The sequence below is a fragment of the Cydia pomonella genome, chromosome 3, assembly GCF_033807575.1.
Source record: "Cydia pomonella isolate Wapato2018A chromosome 3, ilCydPomo1, whole genome shotgun sequence".
NCBI lineage: Eukaryota > Metazoa > Arthropoda > Insecta > Lepidoptera > Tortricidae > Cydia > Cydia pomonella.
This window is the reverse complement of record NC_084705.1, coordinates 29,583,673-29,609,177: the sequence shown is the minus strand read 5'-3', so window position 1 is coordinate 29,609,177 and position 25,505 is coordinate 29,583,673. Positions and strand designations below refer to the sequence as shown.

General features: G+C 36.0%; 1 protein-coding gene across 2 annotated transcripts in view; it reads left to right on the top strand.

The window, feature by feature from the left end:
• The window catches only part of LOC133516507 (uncharacterized), a 219,751-nt gene extending 199,821 nt beyond the window's left edge, over positions 1 to 19,930 (top strand). For both annotated transcript variants that reach the window (XM_061849493.1, XM_061849492.1), the window contains exons 10-11: positions 16,469 to 16,655; positions 17,826 to 19,930. In XM_061849493.1, the coding sequence (XP_061705477.1) occupies positions 16,469 to 16,655; positions 17,826 to 18,571 (933 nt within the window). In that variant the 3' untranslated portion in view covers positions 18,572 to 19,930. The remainder of the gene's footprint in view (positions 1 to 16,468; positions 16,656 to 17,825) is intronic.
• Positions 19,931 to 25,505: the final 5,575 nt, after the last annotated feature.

Here is a 25,505-nt window from a genome sequence, read left to right as displayed (position 1 = left end):
CACCAGGGCGGCTACCGGGAAAATCGAAATTCGTCAATTTCGGGCATTTTTCTCTGTCACTCTAATTACGTCTTAGTGAGAGTAAAAGAGAAAGATCCCCGCAATTTGCGAATTTCGGTTTTCGCGGTAGGCCCCCAGGTCCTGTCAAGTTTCAGCAGTGTTGCCAGGTGAGCGGAAGAGAATTATCGCACTTGAGTGTCAATATTATTGTACCGTTGAAAAAAATATCGTACGCCAATCAAAAAGGCAGCCCCTAAAAATGTCTAGCAAAATAAGCTTAAATTTCCAATTAATAATAAATAACCGGCCAAGAGCATGTCGGGCCACGCTCAGCGTAGGGTTCCGTAGTTACTCTTCCGTCACAATAAGCTAAACTGGAGCTTAAAGTATAGTAAATTGTTAACCAAGAGATGAAACGGTACCTTTCACCTGAGTTAAACAAATAGGCAAATTTGCATAATCAGTACCTAATTAAAATAAGTCTTTTTACTATGAAGGGAAAACTTTTTGCGATAACTCAAAAACAGCTAAACTGATCATGTCCGCTATAGTTTTCATTTAATGTCTTTCTTAAGCTCTACTTTCACGATTTTTTTCATATTTTTTGGACCTATGGTTCAAAAGTTAGAGGGGGGGGGACACATTTTTTTTTCTTTCGGAGCGATTATCTCCGAATATATTCACTTTATCAAAAAATGTTTCTTGAAAACCCCTATTAGTTTTGAAAGACCTTTCCAACGATACCCCACACTCTAGGGTTGATGCGAAAAAAAATTTCACCCTCACTTTACGTGTAGGGGAGGTACCCTAAAAAAATTAAATTTTTAGATTTTATTGTACGACTTTGTCGGCTTTATTGATTTATATATCCATGCCAAATTTCAGCTTTCTAGCACTAACGACCACGGAGCAAAGCCTCGGACAGACAGACAGACAGACAGACAGACAGACAGACGGACATGGCGAAACTATAAGGGTTCCGTTTTATGCCATTTGGCTACGGAACCCTAAAAAAGACAATTTTCGTCTAAATTGCGCAAAAAATCTGTTTATGTTTGTGTATTTTTGGGATAGACTCAAACGGTATACAGGAAATTGTGACATTTTAAACTTTAAACTTACACCAAGGAGCCGAACACCCAAAAGATACTAATCTTAGCCTATTTCTGAGAGAAAGTGTCATATTTTGCTTCAAATTACTAGACTTTTAAGGTGGCATCATCCAAGGGCTGAAATTATAGTACTTTAGTGTACGATAATGCTCTTCAAATTATCTTACATGTACGACAATTATCGTACGCCTGGTCACACTGAGTGTCAGTGTCGACAGAGTCAGCTAAAAACGCGTCAAACATCGCAACGTCGCGCCGATGGCCGTGCGAGGCATGGAGTGGCAACGCCGCAATGTATTTGTACACGACATTTGTCACACACACATGAGTAAAATTTATAAAAATATAACGTTGATTATTGCATGATTTCTGTATGAAACAAAGTTTTTCTATTAATTTAGCGCAAATGAATATTCGAAAGTAGATAGATGCGCAACTATTTATATAATAATATTGTGTAATTAATTAATTAATAGCGATTGTTTTTTGTATGAAAATCGAACCACCTTAAATAAGAATCGGCCTCGCAGTATTAGAAGCAGTCGACTAAGGGGTTATTACATATCTCCTTTATCAGGACATTTTCTGCAGAGAAGGATGTAAAGAAGTGCATGATATAGTGAAACGCATGTTAAGATCCTACCATTCTAAAGGTGACATTCGAATGGCAGCTGGAGATGCACTACTGATGCAGCATGTCTGCTGCGGTATTGACGCGGGCGCTTTCTATCAATGTTTGACAGATTGATCGTTATATTCGTGGCAGTAGGGAGTTTTCTAATATTACCAACAAAATAGACAGTTACTGACGGCACACGCAAAAGCGCCGTACTCAGTAATGCAGCTGCAGTTGAATGGCAACTGATTTCCTTTGCTTGTAATGTCTCGTTCTAAGCAATCTTGTTTTAATATAGAAACATTAAACGGGCAGAATGCTCGTTTTCATCGCCCAGTTCAAGTTACACTTCCCAAGTCAAGCGTCCGTTTGTGACTTGTAATGTAACCCTCAAATTTACATACAGCATAATTGGCTGTAGAAATGCTCGAGATGTAGCGATATACATTACACCGAAATGTAACAAGTTACTGCTTACTTTTAGGGAATTTAGTGGACGAATAACGCGATTATAGTATGTTTCTACAAAACACAAAATCCATAATAATAATAATATAACCGAAGGGCAGCTTGTGGCGAGCTGTTGGGGAGTAACGACCCCACGGACCCGAGTACTCCCGAGAGTCGGTCAGGGTCTCCGTCTCCGGCGTGTCTTCGTCGGTCGGAGTGGACCCCAAGGGGACCCGCAGGACTCTCAGCTCTGGCTTGCCTTCATTGGCCGTCCAGAGAGGAGTCGTTAGAGCTAAATGCTCCAGGGGTGGAAGTGAAAACTTGCATAAGACGCGAGTTGGCACAGTGGCTGTTATCAGCCACTGGGTAGAAAGCGGCGTACACCTCTCGACACCCCTGAGCCGCTCACACCGGTGTTGCTCCTGGTTGTCTTCACGACGGCATTTGAAAACATTGTTATGGCAGGTGCCCGGACGTCTTTGCAATAACCCAGTCTCATTGTCCTCCCAAACTTCAATTCATAGACCGTTATACTGTTCACTTTACTACAATAGTCCCAATGCCTGATATGGCGCTACAATACCTAGAATACTTGAACAAAAAACAATCTAATCATAGGCAGCGCACTTCACTCCGTCAATAACGCCTAAGTTCTTAGCTACTTTAGCGCTACTCTGGAGAGATTTGGAACTATTATTTTACATTACAACAGTTTATTTTATATTACAACAGTTCTACCATAAGAGATGTCACTCCTCTTAATTCCACACTCCATACATCTAGGGTTCGAAACGGTACATAAAAAGTCAGATAGATGGCGCTGTTAATTTCACAAGTTAACAACGGTGTAACGTTGAATTTATTCAAACCTTTGAACGCGAATCATCGTGGATCTTGTCAGAATGTGCGAAGGTTGATATTGGGCTGTAACTGAGCGCGTCAGTTGACGTCTGTGGCGGCAAATTTAACAAGTCTTGCTGTCCAACTGAAAACGTTCTCCAAAGACAATTAGGTACCTATCAATAATGTCTTGTTAACTGACAGCTCTAGCTTTGATTCTAGGAATAGCTAGTAATACAAAGCGACTAATTCAAATGCCACAAAAGTTATGGGTTCGGAGAGACTCAAAGAACTCAGAGTTCAAACGCACTACCTCAGGCTCAAATGTCGCATGCCTTGATATCAGCTGACATCGCCATGCATTGAGTGTAACAGATGTATGTTGTTCGTAGAACTAAATTCAATTGCCATTGGATTTCCTTAATAAACAGTTGAGCAGTTCTGCTCTTGAACAAAAATAAAAACGAATTTGTTCCGGCTTGCTTAATGACGATTATTTTTGACTTACCGTCACTCGAGCATTGATATAAGTAAAAGGGGTAGATATGTGACGTTAATAGTTGACAAAACTAAAATCTGGTCCAGCACCCATACATTTGCAAATACTACACACCATTATAATGTACATGTGTACAACGAGCAACAAGGATAACCAAATATAGTTAACAGTGCTGCGCAAGCGAGACCCCTATATTTTGCGTATTCCTCGAGGTGCAACAGAGAAAAACTAATAACATTATACAAATGTGTAGGCGAGACGTACATACTTCTTACATTGTCGTCTTAAAGTGATATTAAGTCATTTCGATTTTAAAAAAATATCAATGATTTGATATTACCTAATCTTAGACCGTCTCTCTCAAGCAAATATCTGAGCGAGCGAGTTACACTGAGATTAATATCAAATTATTGACTATCATATTTTTAAAGCATGAAATTGACCCTCGTTTTTTACTTCTGAAACCCTGGTCGACTATTCACTATGTTCAACTAACGTGTCGCCTCGAGAAAACCAGTATAACGATATGATCTCAGTTGATAGGTTCTCGAGGTTTCAGGGTTTCACTTCTGATGGTTTTTCGGAAAAGACAGGTACGCTTGACAAGAGCCAATATTGTAATCACTGGTAATTCGTAGTTACTCCTGGTATTTATATATTCCAATCGTTCACCGAGCGCACGACTCAAGAGAATCAATATAAAAGTGTGAACCTTGTTTATTCATAGCTACGATACGTATACGGATTCACTTATATTGGACAAGTTGTAAGTCATGGGAATAAGCGCCTTCAACGTCGGTCTTTATTAGGTAGCGTCAGGAAACAAATATTTATAGAATATATACGAAATTAAAATAAATAGGCACTTTATTTATTTTATGGAAAACAATTATTTTTTCGCTAACACACTAAATAAAATATGTAAAACCGTATGTATTTTATATGTAAAACCGATAGTTTATCTATACAATTAAAAAAAATATGCGTAGAGGGCGGTATAAAAAGGAAAATTATAATGTATGGAGAGAAAAAAATTGTATCAAAAACGAAACCGAACATCATTTTTAATTTTCACAATTCAACGCTAGGCATTTCCACTGCTGCGGCTCGTTTTAAAATAGAAACAAGTTAAAGTTTTTTCTCTAAACATAATAGTTTTAATTTTTTAACATTCATACTCATTTTTAGTCAAAAAAATTGCAAAAAGTTATATTTTTTTAAATCATTCCCTATCGAAGGCGAAATTAGCAATGTCCCACTTTTCTCGATTTGAGACGGCAGCGTGCTCTTACATTAGAATGTTCAATTTAAAGTATTCGTTCTGATTTTCATCGTTTTCATTTTCATCACCTTAGTTGCTCTACAAAGAGGACAAATTAATACAAATACTCAAACGGTAAATACGTAGTTAGGGAGTTTCGTTCTGTTTATAATCAGCAGTTCCACTACACTAATTGCCAGTTTTTGGATGAAAATGCTTAATTTGTAAACAAAAACCACAAAAATCACTATATGTGTACCTATAAGACTTTAAGTGTTCCCTCAATTCTTCATGGATTCCATCATTAGAACTTTGAACCCGGGACGGGACCATCGGCTTTATAGGCAGGGTCACTGCTCACTAGGCCAGACCAGTCATCATACATTTTACTTGACAAATAGAGATGATTATTATTTATTTCTTTTGTTTATGATAAAAGATGATTAAATTTGATTGATCTAATATCTGTTCTAAATATTTTTACACAGTTTTCAACATACATAAATACATCTTAAAACTACACTATAACTCGCATATTAAAATTGTAAATCGAGCTCTCGTTAAAAATGTTGTCCATAGTTTTCCTATTGTTGTACAAGTACTATTTAGTAATTTTTGATGGACTATTAAGACTATTTCCGATATTTGGATTTCAAGTTAATGCAAGATATTGTTTTAACAATACTATCAGAAAAACTGAATTTTTGGTTAACAACCGGTTATTCGTATATTAAAATAAAAACCGGTTACATTCTATAGTTTCAAGGAATAGGAGCACATGATTTAAAAAGTTGCATTATTTATAAAAAAAATTGCTGACTCTACAATGCATGAAGTGGGCAGGCCTACTTGACACTCGGATAAACGTGTTACTCACATGGGTAATGCATTATTTAGCTGTCGCGCTCACTCAATAACAAGGAAATTTTTAATTTTATTTAGAAAAATTATGTTTTCAAATGTTATAACAGTACTTACGAATGAAAAGTGATACCGTGAGCTTTGTTTTTGTGCTTGGAGCTATTGAAGCACTGGAAAAAGGCGCAACACGGCATTCTTTGGCAATATTTTATCGAATTTGATGACAATGTTGACACTTCAGCGTCACCCGTACGACTAATTCAATATAGGTCCCGGAACCTATATTTTGTGGCTCACGATCGAGCGCCTGGTACCTCATCTACCCCTATTACGTACATCAATGCACTCGAGTTTATATGTATGTAGATGATACGGAAACTTAAAATACAAATTATTTTTATTTAAAATGAATAGTAAAGTTTCACTAATAATAAATTTTGCGATCAGTCTCGGTTGTTAAGTTGTAGTGGTTGTTGATTAATCTCATAATAATATACTTATATGTGATGTCATTAAGTTTGTGCCAAATGAGACTTAGTCAGTTAAAATGTTGATGATTTTAATATTAAAACTTTTCTAAATAAATCGATTCAAAATAATTACTTAATCATGATCTAATTTCACACGTCGCCTATTCATAGCCGCTCATAAATCAAAACTTGCCAAAGCAAATGCAATTTTGATTTGTAAAATTAAGATTCAATGTCCATTGGAATGGTAGACCTTTTTATAGGTCTCTGGGCGACAAGAGGACACTATAAGAACATAGATTGATAACAGAAAGGTCAGTACAAAATAAATTAATGTAAGTATACGCAATTAAGTCCCAGTTCATTAAAATAATGTGAAAGTTTAAATCGATACGCAGTAAAAGAAGCTAACAAATTAGCTTTCAATATTTTTACAGCTGATAGTACCCAGCTCCTGGAGTATATTTTAGTATGAAACTTATTAGTTATATGATGTTTTGCTACAGAAAATTGGAAAACAAATTTACTGCGTAAAAACAATCTGTTAATGAGATAATTAGATAGACCTCATTCAACAGATTCTAGAACCTCTTTTACCTAAAACGTAACTGGCCATGCCACCAATGCCGCCAATGACTAAAACGTAGTGATTATATGCTCTTTGCCAATGACATTTAAGACAAATTATTGTTGACATGACAGAAAGTGATCTTGACACTCAAATACACATGTGATTATTTTTAGATGTAATTATAATTTATTGTTTTGTCCGGTAAATGAGAACATAAAAAAAAATAAGAAGAGTTTTCTCAATTTATATTTAAAGTTAATTGTTTAATGTAAAGTTCCATCTCTTAAAATATCGGGAACTAATAATTTATCACCTTATATAATTATATGATTTTATTGTTCAGTAGATCCCAAAGAGCATATAATCACTACGTTTGTAGATCCCAGTTAGGGTGAAGGTTGGCATGACAGAATATTGTACAACGTTTGTCACAGCTGTGCTCCGGCCCTTTTGAGGATTATTTCCTGGAAACTTGCGGCGATCTCGTTGGTTGTTCGTTTTCTGACCTTTCCTTTTTATTTTTTAACTTTGCGAACGGTAGATTGTCAAGTTTTAACCGCTGAACTTTCAACTATTACACGACAATAATTAACTTGGGAAAGTTGTATAGTTTTATATAAAGCGGGTGGGAATATTTAATATGAATTGATTAAGAAGTGAATACCTTGTGGGACGACGTGGGGACGACGTAATTTTAATATTAAATTTTTGATACGTCTTTTGTAGAACAAAAGTAATAGGATTCTAGTTACCTATTAAGTTATGGTTGACTGGTCATGGCCATTGCGCATTAAGTCCGCCATTTGTACATTGTTGTGTATATTTTGTGCAGTAAAGTTTAAATAAATAAATAAGTTATATTTATGTTATCCTACGGTATCTAATAATTATGAAATAAATAAACAAATGTTATTTACCTTTTCTATGTATGTCACATTTTTTTCGGTTTATAATTTATATAGTAGTGTTTCAAATTAAAATATTTTCTAAAATACTTTAGATTTATATTTCATTCATCAATATCTGAGTCTTTTGCTGCGAAAACCATCTACATACAGCACCATATAAGTTAAAAAAGAAAATCTTATTCACTAAGCACTTAAAAGTATGTAACCTATTGCTTAAAGTAACTAGATATGATGAAAATATTGATCTATAGCAGCATAAAGGCTACAAAAAGACACCACCCAGCATATGCTCTAGCAGATATCATCATCATCATAGCTTTAGCCTGCCGTCATCCACTGCCCACTGCTGAGCATAGGTCTCTCTTCGTGTACGCCTCTTATCCCGGTCCTGGGCTAGTCTCAACGAGAAGTATCCCGCGATTATTCGAATGTCATCCACCCAATTAGCCAACGGACGCCAGGCGCTTCTTTCATCCGAAAGCCGCCACCAATCTGTCAACAATTTGGTTCACCTGCCATCATTCTGCAACATGTCCTGCCCAATGCCATTTCAGCTTGGTGGCAGATATATTCCTTCCTGTATGTATTACTTTCGATACTCTAACCGATAAGGGTGATAAAACGCTCGTAAATTCACAATCTAACTATAAAACAAAATTAGACATTTTCTGTCTTTGTCGCTCATTTATCTTTCCGCTTGACAGAAAAGGGACAGGGCGGGAGAATTTTCCAATTTCTTCCGATGTCGGTTTTTGTGAATACTAGCTTTAGTGATCCAGGTTGATCCTATGTAATGATTTGTTTTTCACTCATTATGACAAAGTTTCTAAACTTTAAAAGCGGAGAACAGAAAGTAATAAAGGTTAACAGTAAAAGAAAAACGCTTAACTCGACAATAGTAGAATTTAGATTCTAAGATTCTTGTCGAGTTAAGCGTTTTGTCCGATATCGGTGCATTAAAAGTCACACGAAGCTAGCTAATACAAAAACAATTAGAGCTAGTAAAAGTTTAACATATTAAACACACATACGCGCACTATTTTCTTTTAACGCCAAAGACCACATAAACGGTCATCGTCTGTCGTGCCCGCGACGCCAATGACCATTAAAAAGTCTATGGCGGACGTTGTCAGAGCGACTTTCCTACTGTCAGTTAAGCTTCATATTCGCTCTTCACCAGTTAACTTTTTGGCGTCCATGGCATTTCTTGACACGTGTGGAAAAGCGTTGAAAAGGTTAATAGGGTGTCTCAATACGAGTGCATGTTTAAAGCTCCCTTTTTTAGTTTTTCTTAAATAACTCGTAAACGGTGGCCCATAGCAAAAAAAAATCTATAACAAAAATAATCTATGTAAAATTGCCTACAAAAAAGTTTCGAGATTGGAATCGTGCGTAAAAAAAACGAGCCAGCCATTTTCCGTATTTGTCATAAAATTGGAATAGGTTTGCATGTTTTTAGTTTATATATTGACGAAAATGTAATTTTCAAGCATTGAAAATGAATAACACATAAAAGTGACGCTGCCAGTAATACTAATAGAGGCAAGAGCCAAGGACGATAGCCTTTTACCATCAAAATCGGGTGAAAAATAATTGGCGGCATATGAAACTTTTATTCAATGGAAAATCAGCAAAAACGGCCAGTCAATCTTTCTTGGAAAACGTGTTTGTAGCTTACTTCAATGAACTAGCGAATAAGTGCCTACAAGCCCAGCACGCTTTGGTGCAATTATTCGATGTTAAAACTGTAAGCCACCATTTTGAACATTGTACTTTTACCGTTTTACAAAAAAAATCTAATTTATAAGTTTTGTTTTTTCCTCGCAAGTGTGTTGAAAAACGTCGTATGAAACGCGTGTGCCGTGTGCATTGGTCAGTACCCACATCGGCTTTTTTATTGCGCGCTCGCTTACAGTGTAATGACCAACTTAGCACACTTGTATCATAATGTACTATTGATTGAATTGTTGGCATTGAGATAGTTCGAGTCCTGGGAAAGAACATAGGATAGTTTTTATCCCACCTAAGGGTATGAAAAGGGGGAGGAATTCACTATGGAAGTATTTATTTTACACAAACGTAGATGCAGAAACTAGTTTTGAATAAAATTCATTTATATGCATGAAAACACCCTTTATTATACGTTCTAAAAGCCATCAGAGCCAGACATATTCAAATAAAATCAGTAATAAATACAAACGAGCAATCGCATCAGGCAAACGACGTTCATTATCGACTATTCGCAATGTGCACGATTTCACTTCAGTCCAAAACGTTTTTAATACTAAAAGCCATCTGAATCTGTATTCCTATAGCTTAGGCGACACGCGAAACTGTCGCCGCCGCCGAAAAGCCGCTTACATACAATACGATCTTATTTTAAAACGGCATGCGTGGCAAACATTTATAACATAGCATGTAGTAATAGTAGTTTATGTGACTGCTACATAATAAAAAGCATTAAAATACACGATCGTGGGTTTAAGAAACGAACGAAATGAGTTTCTTAATAGGATCACACGAGTGTTTTAATGCCTAATTATGTACAGTTACATAGAATATTTTATCAACACACAATATTATAAACTTTCTATGATATATTCACTAACCCAAATTCCAGCCAACGTTGGGGCATTGTTGCTCTCTTCGCGGAACCCGCGGAGATGTGGTGGCGTCACCGAAATATTTTCATCGTTAATTTTACACAAAATGTTTTGCTGTAGTTACTTTAAAAACAACAAAACAAATTCATTTTATACTTAAAACTAATTAAAAGATAAACTGTACGTCAAATGGCGGTAAATGAAAACTTTTTCACGCATATCACGCATCCGTAGTTTTTTTTTTAATAGAGATAAACTAGAGTCGGGCGGCCTATTTCCGTATCATTTGATACAAACTAACATGCGATATTTATCAAAATTGTATGCAATTGACATTTCATTTCGAACAAAAAGGCATCTCGACTGATTTTAGAATAAAGGTCAAAACGAATTTCTTTTTTTTTTCAGAGATGTTCCAAATTTGAATGTATAACCAAATCGATTTTGATGTAGTTATGAAGCTATAACAACATTATCACAGATAAGAAATTTGTTGTAACAAAGAGTTTATCGTAATGTTGGTCATTACTTACAGATTTTGAGGGCATCATAGAGGGTTTATGATATATTATGTGTGTAGATAAACATATATATATATATATATATAGCATGTATACTAAACAGGTAAAATAATCATTTATATTTCTCATTATTAATCAACATTACTTTGCGTCCTTGGTACTTACCTTAGAATATTGTCGCCGAATGAACTTCTTTTTTTAAACCTGCTCTCGGATGTTTTTTTTAGATACAAATGAAAAACCAGAATACAACATCGACAATAAAGTAAATCCTTTAACTAGTCTGCAATAAAAACTAACACCCTGCATAAATACAATGGAGTTAACACTGCGATATAACCGAGCTAGGCTTAGCGGAGTACTAAACGTAATCTCTACAGTCAACATCAACAGAAGCAGATGAAACAACGCGCTAAATTTATCTGCCATCCTACTCTTCCAAATAGAGACATTATACAGTTCACGTTCAAAAGTATCAGTAATAGTCTAATTGTTCTACATGTCTCCTTCTTCTTCCTCGCGTTGTCCTGGCATTTTGCCACGGTTCATGGGAGCTTGGAGTCTGCTTGATAACTAATCCCAAGAATTGGCGTAGGCACTAGTTTCTACGAAAGCGACTGCCATCTGACCTTCCAACCCAGAGGGTAAACTAAGCCTTGTTGGGACAAGTCCGGTTTCCTCACGATGTTTTCCTTCACCAAAAAGCGACTGGTAAATATCAAATGATATTTCGTACATAAGTTCCGGAAAATTCATTGGTACGAGCCGGGGTTTCAACTCGTGACCTCCGGGTTGCAAGTCGCACGTTCTTATCGCTAGGCCACCAGCGCTAATTGTTTTATATGTATTATACACATATTGCTTTTTGTTCAGTTATTAAACAATAGTAGATACTTTTGATGCGTAGTCTGATCCGTTACTTTTGATGCTGACTGTACTAACAACAACTCTGATCATCGGACGACCTTATGCCTTTGCAATAAGGTTTAAGAATTGTTAGTTATTTTTGCGGACATTACTAAAATGGACCGAATATGCAATACAATACAATACAATACAAATCCTCTTTATTGCACAACCTCTGAAAATAATGTACATGGAAACACATAAAAAAACATGAAGATAGAGGTAAACAACAGGCGGCCTTATCGCTACAGAGCGATCTCTTCCAGACAACCTTTAGGTAGTGGAGAACTGAAACTTAAATTAACTAATTAGGAGGTGCAAAAAAACTAAATAGCAAACTAAAATACCCTTAAAATTTAAGTCTACAACAGTAAGACAATACATATACATACACACTACTTACATAATTATATACCTACATATATACAATACTATATAATTCTTGCCAAAAGTGATAACCAGTAACGGGGACAGAAACACTAAGGAAGGGACAGATAATAGTCTTTAAGATGGGATTTGAAAACAGCAAGGGATTGAGCGCGTCTTATTTCGACAGGGAGAGAGTTCCATAACCGAACAGCCCGAAAAGTGAATGAGCAATTATAAAATTTTGTGGAGGAAGGAGGGACAGAAAGAAGCAAATTTTGTGCGGATCTAGTGGAATTGAAATAACTAAAGCGTTCTTTTAGGTAACGGGGAGTGGTGGGATTAAAGAGTATACTATAAAGAAGACAAAGAATATGAACATTACGACGATAACGGATTGGGAGCCACTTGAGTTGCACGCGAAAATGAGAAACGTGGTCAAATTTACGCAATCCAAATATAAACCGGATGCAGAGATTTTGTATTCGCTCGAGCTTATTCAGTTGCTCTTCTGTGAGATCAAGATAGGAGATATCGGCATAATCGAGGATCGGAAGAAGAAGGGATTGAGCAAGTGCAATTTTGGTGGCGATCGGCAAGATATAGCAACAATATGCAGCACTTATAACATTTGTAACAGCCATTGAAAAGCGCATTCAATTGTTTACCGTATTATCGAGCAATAAGCTCCAAATTCAAACTGATTTTCTAATGGCTGTTATGATTGTTAGGCGTGAGGTAAAATAACATCCTGGTTTTGGTATAATAGCCGTTGTAATAGGTACATAATTAACATAATATTTAAATTAATTGGGTAGATTAGCTATTTTTCGTTGTTATTTAGAAGTCCATAAATACTAGAACCTAAGATAGAGTTCCACATTCCATTTGGTTCCATTTTGGTTTAGGTTTAGCTTGTACCAAATTATTTCAATGTACTCTTAATTATATAATATCTACCTAGACTAAGTGCTTGCAAGGTTTCATATTCCTTAAGTGAGCACTTTGCTGGCAGTACTGGAAAATCTTAATGTTTCTGCTTTGTAAGTTCATCTGATTTCTTATATATATGTGTGTATATGTAAGTATATGTATTTGTATCAATATTATTAATATATATGTATGTTTATGTATGTGTATTTCTTATGAATGTATTGTGTTCGTACATGTATCAATTGTATCACCTATACCTATGTTTTTGCACCGCCTACAACTTATCTGCTTTGCCTAAAGGTTGACGGGTAGAGAATGCCTTACGGCATTAAGTTCGCCTATTGTATAGTGTGTTTTCTTATGTGCAATGAAGATTAAATAAATAAATATTAATATGAAAGTAACCTTGTAAGTCGTTATTTTTGTTCCAAGTGAAGTTCATATATTTAAGCTATAATACATATTCATAACTAGGAATGCCTATAGGTACTAAGATTAGTTAGGCAATGTGAAACAAAATAAAACCTTGAAATAAAACAAACCAACATGAATATTTAATCTCTATTCGAATGTTTATACAATCGTAATCTACATTTCGAGATCATTAATAATTCTAGATCTGCTTCAGAGATACTGAACTATTGTCATTTATTCAAATTGATCGTAAGTGTTTATTTAATTCTGGAGCTAACAACCCTTTTCTAGTGCAGCGAAGTTGAGCTAACAGTCTAGACGAGCTAAAGCCCCTGGGGCTAATGTGACACAATATAAATATTACAATGAGTAAGACCTCGAAGTATGTTGTAGTATCTTGGCAGACACTGGAGCTAATTATGAACTCTGTACTATAACGAAGTATCATAATCCATCCGTACCATGAGTTACTGACAGTGTCAAAACTGACATATAAGCTACCGAGAACGTAATTTACTTTCTATATATCTCGCTCGCACTTATATGCGAGTACGAGCGAGATGCATAGAAAGTAAGTTACGTTCTCGATAGCGTTTCTGTCAGTGTCGAACTGGTGTTAGCCAGAAAGAAGCCCATTCACTAAAACGGTCGGATCAAAACCAGTTGAGAACCATAACATTGTTTTTTTTTAATATGAATCGGGTTTTAGCTTGCAGCACGATGGAAATCCTAAAGTTGTGTAGGTACTGAAAATATTTGCCATGTGGTAGGGGAAAGCGTTATCTTGCTTGATTAGGCAGAAATATGATATTTGGTGAGCTAAAAATTTAATACTATTTGATAAAATGTCAAATAACGTGCATTATAAACGGAAATAAATGTAATATACTAAGAAAAAGTGACCAAGGCCTCCAGTGCCCCAGGTTGGAATTGACCCAGCGTCCTCTGCTATCGCGGCAGGTGCCTGAGCGACTCGGCCTCCGGGGTCACGGCGCATTGTTCGAATTTTTCCAAGTATATGCATTTCTTACTGAAGGCTTACGGCACCCCCTAGCCATCCCTAAGGTAGAACAGTATGGTTCATACCTTCTAACTGGATCAACTCAACATTATAGGTTAGGTTAGTTTATGTTGACATGTCACGAAGTAATATTAGTCAAATGTTTTACTTATACCAAACCACTTATGATTGGTTGTAGAGTCAAAATACTGATTACGATTTTAACTACATACTCGTATACTTGAACAGGCGCTAATCGCAGTGGCAAACCGCTCACCTTTCTGTTAAGTTATTTTGGAATTACGTCATATTGTCGCGCCGTGACAACAGCGCCGTTAAATTTAACTGTTTATTATTAGGTACTGTAATGTAGAGATTTGTATAGGAATATAAGTTGTGTATTATGCTAGTAATATTTATAATGATATAATATTAGGTTTTACCTACAACTTCGTCTACGTAGGATTTCATGATACAAATTCTGCCGTTCTAATCCAAATAATGCTATCTCAATAACAAATAATAAATAAATATTATACACAAATTGACTACGCCCTACAGTAAGCTCAAGAAGGCTTGTGTTGTGACAACGATATATGTATGATATATAAATACTTCAATACATAGAAAATACTCATTACTCAAGAACAAATATCCCTGCTCATCACACAAATAACTATATGCCCATCCCGGGATTTGAACCCAAAGCTATCGGTTTTGTAGGTAGGGTCAGTACCCACTAGGCCTAACCGGTCGTCAAAATAACAAATGATTTTGAAAATGGAATTATCAGCTATAGAAACTAAACTTAACAATGAATTTTCTTTTCACATAGGTAGTAGCGCTTTTTGGCTTAGTAGGGTAGAATTATCCCATGACCTTTGGGACTAAAATAGAACTATCGCCATATATTATTTGATACTAATTGTTCCACTGGTTTAAGCGTGACGAGGTAAGATATACATAATATACAAGTTAGACAGAGTGAACGTTTAACAAAAAGTTAATAGTTTAGTGTTGTGTTCCTGCCGGTGAGTAAGGTTGCCAGAGCTCAACGAGGGGGGTGGGGTTAGGGTCGGCAACGCGCATGTAACTCATCTGGAGTTGCAGGTGTACATAGGCTACGGAGACTGCTTAACATCAGGCAGGCCGTATGCTTGTTTGCCACCGACGTAATATAAAAAAAAAAAAAAATTTGTTTCCCTCTCGTGGCTACAGTTCCTCACTGTTGCTGTCTTTCTCTGGTCACGTGTCCCGTCTCCGACCCGTCTCCACGATCAAAGGCGTCAAGTTTATCACGCATATCTGCCATTTTCGTAAGCCATACCTTTCACTTGATTTCTTTGCCTTTACTGGCTTGCCATTCTTAGGTCTAGGATTCTAACTCCACCGTTGAATAGCTGCCAGACACCTGAATTTAAATACTTAAGATTGTACTTAAATATGTCACTATATGTCTCGCGTCAAATGATGGTCCCTATTATTATTATTATTTCTTTATTTAAGACCATCGGGGATCATTGTGTTAGTAAATCTTATCCAAGTGTCAGAACTATAACTATCTATACATAACTATACTTAATAACTACACTGTACAATTATTTATTACTGCGTGCGTGTATCAAGAAGTAGTTATTCAAATACATGCAATCCAATCTTTTTGCTAACATACTCAGAATGCTGTTGGAGCTGGCCCTTACTCTGCGCACAAGGGATGTCGCTCGCTTGCGCATGGTGGTGTAGAAGCAGTCTACCCTACCTATAACAGCTCCTTCAAGTCTCTTTTGACTAGTCTTAATTTAAAAATAATAATTCAAGAAATATGTTCCATCTTTCAAGCCTTATTGAGCTTACTGTGGGACTTAGTCAATTTGTGTAATAATGTCGTATAATATTTATTTATTATTTATTATATATTATTTATTATTTTTTATGAATTAATTTGGTAAACTTCCAAAAAATGTCCATACAATTTTACATAACAGCTACTCCGTATAAAAATAAACTTTCATAGAGAACCATCAGTCTCCGTGAGAATTAATAGTGTGCCATCCGTTGCTCTATATATTGTATTTTCTGCGGGGGTAGGTACGTCTACGACATGTATTTAGGTTACATTATTTTTTTTCTTCTGCAGCAACTGAACGCACTTAACAAAGGAGAAGAGGAGAATGAAACCATCAGCGTCGCAGAAATGAGGAGTCTTGCTGGCTATGATGACAGTTTGAAGGAGATTCCTGACTACCAGTTCTACGTGGCTTATGACTTCTACGCGAAGAACAACTCACACTTTCACAAGTCACCTTATTATGGATATTATCAAGGTAAGTGTCTCAAGAAAATATTAAACTGTTCTTTATATATTAAACAAAAAAAAAAAAACAATTTGCAAATAACCTGCATTAAGGCTTCACGGGCTCTTTTGCTAAAGTTTGAAAACAATTGTCTTTATTTCATTTTACGACGGCTTAAATCAAATAGCATTCAAAAAGTAAGAACTATTTCAGTCCAAGTGAATAAATATATTTAAAAGGTTCTAGTAAAAACTAGGAAAGTCAACTGATGTCCATAAGACTCTTAACGCAAATTAACATTAAGACTTTTCTAATTTGGCTGATATGGTCGTTTTTTTATCATCTGTCATCATGCATGTCACGTTCTAACAAGTATATAAGTGGGAAAGTGACGCATGACATGACAAGTGATACAAATGCGGCCATGATACCGCCGCAGGCCGCATTAATCTATAACATCTTCCTAATAAATTCAAAAATATTTAAAGTAAACCATCTAATGAGTTTAATGAGTTTTTCGGAACTTATGTACGAAATATCATTTGATATTTACCAGTCGCTTTTCGGTGAAGGAAAACATCGTGAGGAAACCGGACTAATCCCAACAAGGCCTAGTTTATCCTCTGGGTTGGAAGGTCTGATGGCAGTCGCTTTCGTAAAAACTAGTGCCTACGCCAAATCTTGGGATTAGTTGTCAAGCGGACCCCAGGCTCCCATGAGCCGTGGCAAATGCCGGGACAACGCGAGGAAGAAGAAGAAGAAGATTTAAAGTAAACCATCTTTGATGATTCATTTACAGACACTGATCATTTAAAGACATTTCACATTTCCCGAAAGTCCAATCTAATCTGTACCTTAAATCGTATTGCTAAGGTTAAATTTTGTTGGCGCGTATGTGGTCGATAAATTGTACTATGCCTGGAAAAGGGTTAAAAAGTTCAGATATTATATATACATGTGTACATATTAGTATTAATATTATGTAGGTGTGTATGTTTATGCCCGAGTATTATTTATAGTTGTATGTATTTTGTCTTCAAAAGTACGTCATTATCTTGCACCGCCTACAACTTATCTGCTTTTCCCAAAAAATGACTGGTAGAGAATGCTTTATGGCATTAAGTTCGCATTTTGTACGTTATATTTCTTTTGTGCATTAAATATTAGATAAATAAATAACGTTTGTTTCTTGTTATTTAGTGCCACACCCGAGTAATCGTCTCTACACGCCACAGCTTAACCACATCAGCATGAAGATGCCCTCAAGCCCTCTCCTCATCGACAGACCAGCTCCTGACAACTTCTGCAACATGTCCAGCGTTGATGACGAGTGCAGAGAAGGCTACTGTGAATGCCCCCACGTTCTTTCCGTCAAACTGAATTCTGTCGTTGAAATCGTCATACTTGACGAAGGAATCACATTTGATGCTAATCATCCTTTCCATTTACATGGACATAGCTTCAGAGTAGTAGGTTTGAGAAGATTGGGAAAGGATACTACTATTGAAGAAGTCAAGGCTTGGGATGAAGCGGGACTTTTGAAACGTAACCTTAAGAACGCACCCATAAAAGATACCGTCACTGTCCCTGATGGGGGATACACAGTCATCAGATTCAAAGCAGACAATCCAGGGTACTGGCTTTTCCATTGTCACATAGAGTTCCATGTTGAAATAGGTATGGCGCTAGTTTTCAAAGTAGGTGAACATAAGGATATGCCTCCTGTACCGACTAACTTCCCTAGATGTGGGAATTATATGCCTGATAATATGATCGAACATGATACGACTCCTAAACCTAATAATGATAATCATATATCCATAACGCAATGGTGGCCAGTCATATATATGAACGGAACCACTTCGTCTGCAACAAGTATATTGAGTAGTTTAACAACGATTTTAGTCAGTACGGGATTACTATTTTTTAAATTTTATTTGACGTAAGTTATAACAGTATTATCTAAGAAAACAGTGCAATGTATACTATGATATAAGCTTATATGACTTTTAAAACCGAATTTGTACTTACTGAATGTATGTTTTATAGAAGCCCTATTATTGAAGTATTACTTCTTAACGTCTTATGTTGCGTTTTACAGTACTTACACATATTTATTGTAAACTACAGTTTAAGGAAAACATGTAGCTATAAGTACGTCCACACCAGTTTATTATATCTTAAAGTTTATAAGTATTCGTTGAATATAAAAAGTTTTGGTTGGTGCCTACAACAATAAAATTAATGCAATGGTGACAAATGTATTTTAGGAATGTATTTTGTATTGTTTGAGATTACACCTGCCTAAGGCATGCTGGACATACCTTGATGACTTACGAGACGAGTATATACAAAGTAGTATAGTGACAAAAATCTGGACGCACAAAATACGTTTTGTATAGGTGGACTGGAGGTTAAGTCACGCACACAAGAACAAATCATGTAACGACACTGAGATTTTGAAATTAGTGTTCTTTTTCGTAACGACAGCAAATTGAACAGCCAACTATAAGATAGACTAAAATGTTTCTTCAAGTTTTTTAGCAAAACCCCGTGCGCTTAAGTCACATTCAATACAGTTTTTGCGATAGTCCGCTGTAGCTGTGTGTGTACTCATTCAACTCCTCTCTCCTGGCGATATCTACGAGATTAGCAATGTAAATAATTTGCCCGTCACAGAGTCACGTTCAGGGGGTGGGTGGTCAAACCCGATAACTCGAGCAAAAGGGTTTTTGAAATTGGAACTTTAAGAGACCTACGTGGAGATCTAATTTGAATGAAAAAATATTTTGATTTATCGAGTTTGACCTCCTAGCCCTGGCATTGTGATAGTTAAGGTTATTTGCTTGTCAATCGCTAATTAGGTGAAGAACCTAAGTAATCTAGGTAGGCAGCTGTTCGACCACGCACGAGAAAGCGACTAGCGATCGATTACTCGACATTCAGCTGAAGTGTTAGTTACTGCTGATTCCGCGTAAATCAAAGACATGCATAATATATAATTCGTTCATCGTTGAATGGTCATACGGGCGAGTAAGAGAAAGCCACAGTGATAAATTGCTCATCGCTACAAGCTTCTTGCTGATCTCTGCCCGTCAAGCAGCTGCCTAAAACTTGCCAAGTACAGTGAACGAATAAAGTTTTGTTTCCTGTAGTATCAAATCGATCAAATATACTCTTGATAAGGTTTTTGCTGGTGATATGTGATATTATTAGGTACCTAGTTGGATAGTTAATGAAAGTATAATATGTTATAACATAACTATGAGTTATAAAATGTAAAATATAAACAGTTCAAACTTTGATTTCTTTTATTTGTATTCAAACTTTCCGTGTTTTAAGTAACGCATACTCAAAACCTATTCTTACAACATAAATAGTCTAAGATTTACTTAGACTATTTATTGTGTAAGAATAGTAGAAACATCGACTACGACTTGGACGGGAATCGTTACCGGTTTTTTGCAAAAACTTAACACAAACCATATATTTCGGTTTATTTTATACTCCAAATATAGGACTCAGTTGTGTTTTTAGACAACGACTTCGTATTATTAGATTGCCCAATTAGAAATGAAATAATTCACAAAAGAACGCAAAAATACAGTTTTCCCATACAAAAAATACCGGTTTCCGATTCCTATGGACGCATTTTGATCCGGATTGGAATCGGGACCGGTTTTTTGCAAAAATTTCGAAATAACCATATATTTCGGTTTATTTTATACTCCAAATATAGGACTCAGTTGTGTTTTTAGACAACGACTTCGTATTATTAGATTGCCCAATTAGAAATGAAATAATTCACAAAAGAACGCAAAAATACCGTTTTATCCGGATTGGCGGGGATGTACAAATGACAGAGTTAAGTGGAAGAAGCGAGGGGAGGTCTGTGCCCAGAAGTGGGAGACTAAATTAGGCTAGTATAAAAAAGTAGAAACAGAGTTCATTTTGCTCGGGGCAATAGAAGCCGGAGTATGGGGATAGTCCTTCTAGGGAGAGCATTAAAGACCCTTAAGAGGGAAGTATACTCAGCACGTGATCGTCAATACAAAAAGAGAAAATGTTTTCCACTACTAAATATTTTCCATTCTCCATTGTATGTTATTGACACAATGAAAAACTAGGTAGGAGGTTTTCATTTTTTTTTTCAAAACATGTTGTCCTAAAGCACCCCAGAGGTGCAAAGGGCCTTCACAAGCTCGCGCCACGGATTCCTATCTTCAACTCGTCTTCTGGCCAAAACATGCTAAACAAAAAAAGACAAAAAGTGAAACCTACGAACCTATAATTATGTGCAGAGCGTGCATGGAAGAAGAAGAAACAACAAAACATATTCTCCTAGACTGCAAACAGGTAGAAGTATACAGGAACAAATACCTAGGGAATCCGTGCACACTAGGAGAGGCATTTAGCAACCTGAAAACTTTGCTAGGCTTCGTGGAGGAGCTGGGGTGGTTAGAGTAGCGCTACCTCGTTTCACGCAAAATAGGCACAATGGTTGTCGATTTGCGGAAAATGCCCAGAAGCACTAACTAACTAACTAACCTATAATTATGCTGAAGCGATCGACATCAAAAATATCAAAATCCATGTAATTTGTTAAGATTTAGTGGAAACCGTTTTCACTCGAGATTGGATTTCATAGAAAAAGTACTGTTAGGATCGCAAAGCCATTCTCCCTTCCGTTACCTCCGTATTATTTCTTTCTTTTGAAATAAATTTAGTACATATGTACGTAGGTGTAGGTACACGAAATTGTTGATACTTACTAAGTCTAAGAAAAATAGTAAATAAATGAAACATTGATTTTTAGTGCCAAATCAATGTTAGAAAATCATAATAAAGGTTGACTGGTAGAGAATGCCTCATGGCATTAAGTCCGCCTTTTGTACTATAAGGTTTTCTTTTGTGTAATAAAGATAAAATAAATAAATATATAATAAATATACCTTTCACTCTTAAAAGATGTATGTATACACCTATCTATAATAAAATATTTGATATATATATATATATATATATATATATATATATATATATATATATATATATATATATATATATATATATAATAAAGAGAAATGAATGAAATGGATGAATGATGACAGATGGGCTAAAATAGCCACTAGCTGGCATCCCCGGTGTAGTCGTGGCAGAGGCAGACCGAGAAAGAGATGGCGGGACGACTTGGATGCGTTTCAGCGGGACTGGCGGGACCTTGCTCGGCACAGGGAGAATTGGAAACCTAGAGGGGAGGCCTTTGCCCAGCAGTGGGACACACAAATAGGCTAATAAAATTAAAAAAAGAGAAATATGGAAATAAACCAATTAATTAAATCTTATTTTGCATAAAATTATATGTTTTTTTTTGTGTAGTTGCATTTAAAATTTAATGCCTAAATTGGTTAAACGGAACCTTGAAATTATTATGAAACATAAATAACTGTAATAAATGAAATCAAGTGCAAAAATGTCTGCCTCACCTTCAATATTAAAATAAACGGGCGGGAAAAAAATATTGAATAATGTTCAGTTGTTTTCACTTAACGAAATAGGCGTCGATAAGGAGACCGATTCTGATTCAACAACTTGTTACGATATCAAACTGGTTTTAATATTAATTTATATTATTTTTTTCATTAAAGACAAAAACTACTCCAGTCAGTTTTAATTGATTCTAGCCTACGTTAGCAGTTAATAATAAACATAGATTTTGTCTTTTGAAAAAAATTCCCCAACAAATGAAAATCAAAGCTTGATTGCTTGATTAGCTATCATATTTAAGACAGGGATCGGGAACCGGTATTTTTTGTATAGGAGCGAAAATAAAGCACCAGATTATTATTACAAAAACATAGACATCAGTTATTTTGTCACAAAATTTCTCGCACTTGTCCGGTATTTTCAAAACGAAATTTGACATGAACATTAATATTCACAAAATTTATATTAATGAATTGGATGGAACTAAAAAAATATAGTTGACTTGACCGTGACGTCAGTTGTGCAGTTTTCTGGTTTTCATACAAATTCCATAGTGTCTAATCGTTTTGACAGTTCGAAAGTAGTTATTTACGATACAAGTGCAGAAAATAGGAAATTTGATACGAGTGGTGATAAATTAAAACACGACAGAAAGGAGTGTTTTAAATCAACACGAGTTGCGAAATACCATTTTGCACATGTATCGTACAACGTTTTACAGTACATATGGCTTTTTTATAGTTTCGACATATGCATGGAAAGTGCTGATTCCTAAACGCGTGCGGGAAAGTAGCACCATATGTACTGTACAAGAAACTGGTTTGACTAGAAGGAAATTACCCTACCTAATAAGGAGGTTAACGAGCAGTCGAATTGCCTCATGGTGAGCAGTGATATCCGTATACATAGCTGCAACATCAGAGGGGTTGTGAGTGCGTTGTCACCCTTTAAGATGGGAGTAAAAGCCCTCTCGCGCATGAGAGGAGGCCTGTGCCCAGCAGTGGGACGTATATAGGCTAAATTATTATTATTATTAATTATTATCGGTCCGAAAATACCTCAGGTGGCAGTTTAGTTTGCCAAGGCAGGAAACTAGAGAAACGCATAGTTGAGGACTGCCAACAAACTAAGTCAGGGGTTCCCAACCTGTGCGTTGCAGCTCCCTGGTGTGCCGTAGAAAGAATACAGAAATCCAATAGGAAAACCAAAAAATGTAAACAAATATGACAGCTTTTGTTAGCATTTGACATCTAACCTAAAGAAATATTTGGAGATTGATTTCACTAAAATATTAGTAACTAACTTTAAATTTAACAAATATTTGATATAAATAAAATATTAAAGTAAATTAATTGTTCATGAGGTCATGATTGTCGTCAAGCATTGCGTAATTACGAAGTATTGAAATAAATTGGTTTGATTACATTATTAGCAAATTACAATTGGACTCCAATTTAGTTACAGAGGGGCGCCGTAAGGCAATACTCATCACCATACTCCTAAATCTTAAGTGATTGGGAGGCACTGATCTAAGTGATTCGTATGTGATCAAAAAATGAAAATCATAACAAAATGTTGAAACAAAATCGGCCTCTATAGCTGCACCGGTTTCCTTTCGATATTTTCTAATAGGCTATTTATTTTTCTGAATGGACTTCTATTAAGACCGTAAGTTGATAAAAATGGCAATATCAATAATTCTACCAAAACACAAGTTACTTTTTAGGGTTCCGTAGCCAAATGGCAAAAAACGGAACCCTTATAGATTCGTCATGTCCGTCTGTCTGTCCGATTCTGTCACAGCCACTTTTTTTTTCTAAATTATACGGGACCATTGTAATCGATGTTACATTTTCATTTTTCAAACGACATTTGACAGGAACATTCATGTGACATATACATGTATACATACGGCTCGACTCGAAAAATGAAACAAATTCTATTCGGCCAAACTCACAAAAAATTCCCCAGCGCATCTCCAAAAATCAAATCATCCTTATTATACAGATCTCTATAAGGGAGCGAGAATTTTACCAATTAAGATAACGCTAAGGGATGGCCCTAAATCAAGGGGCAGAAAGAAAGGTTGAACTCATAAATATCGCGGGAAACAGATGCTTCTTAGGGGTAAATGGGAGAAAAATAGACGCTGTTGCCGGCTATCTGCGATCGCTGCTTGAGCTGTGTTCGCAATGCTAGGAGAGCGTTTGAGATTCAAGTTCTCGGATTTAGTACCGTAAATTGGTCCTTTTTTTTCTCCTACTTTGCTATGGAAATTATGATTACATTAAAACTCAATCAAATGCTGTCTTTGTGAAAAAAGGTGTCTTTAATGTAATCTCATAGAAATTTCAAGTGTAATAAACACACGTAAAGTTGGTTAAATTGTAAACAGAATTAGGATTTTTTTATTAATAAAAATTTAACATAGAGGTCTGATTATATTTAGGTATTGTTAATATTATGTAACAATTTCATAATTGTTCTTTAGTTAACTTCGGGGTTAAGGGGGGAGGGGGAGGATAACATTTTCATTATAACAAAAAGAAAAAATGTTTTGGAATGTACAATTTGAGCTCTTTCAAATGATACCCCTTTTGACTTAGTCACTAGACTTTGGAATTTTGCCCTCATATTGGGCATTTTCCATAGTTATTTAAAATCTTCTTCAACCTAGCGTTTTCCCAGCCTAGCGCCAGGGTCCGTTTTCCTACTTAATCTTCTCCAGACCACTTTGTTATTTAAAATAAAATATAAAAATTATACTTTCAATGTATCTGGGTTAGCGTTATTCATAACTTTTCCAAATATAGCTTGTGTGGATCTCGAGATATTTAGCGATGTGACAGACAGACAGACAGACGGTCGGACATAGTCGCACCATAAGCGTTCGTTTTGTACCTTTTTGGTATGAAACACTAAAAACAACATGGTCATGTCCTTAAACGTTTTGGGGACCTCTGCACGTGGCATTTGTGTTTTTTGCACCTTGTACTTGCACTTTACGACTTTTGTTATTGCTAACGAGCTTAGAGCATTTGACCAACTGGATGCGCCTTGTCTGTAATTTTCTATACAAAAAAGTCTACCGATTTTTGCGGGGGAGGGGCCCGTGTATGGCTATTTATACGTAACGTACATATAGTCATGTCAGATAAACGTCAGTCCATACAATAAGTATGACATGAGTATGACCATTGGCCGAGATTTTCGACAGAGGAGTAAGCTCGTAAAGGCGACTCCAGTTAGTTAAATGCTCTAAGCATGAATATGAGGACTCCAGAGAATCAAAGAACCAAAACTTAGTTATGCTAGTTTCGTGCCATTTCTCTCGCCTGAGCTTTCGCCTCGCCTGGGGCCCTATTTAATAACAAAAAGGAAAGTATATTCCGA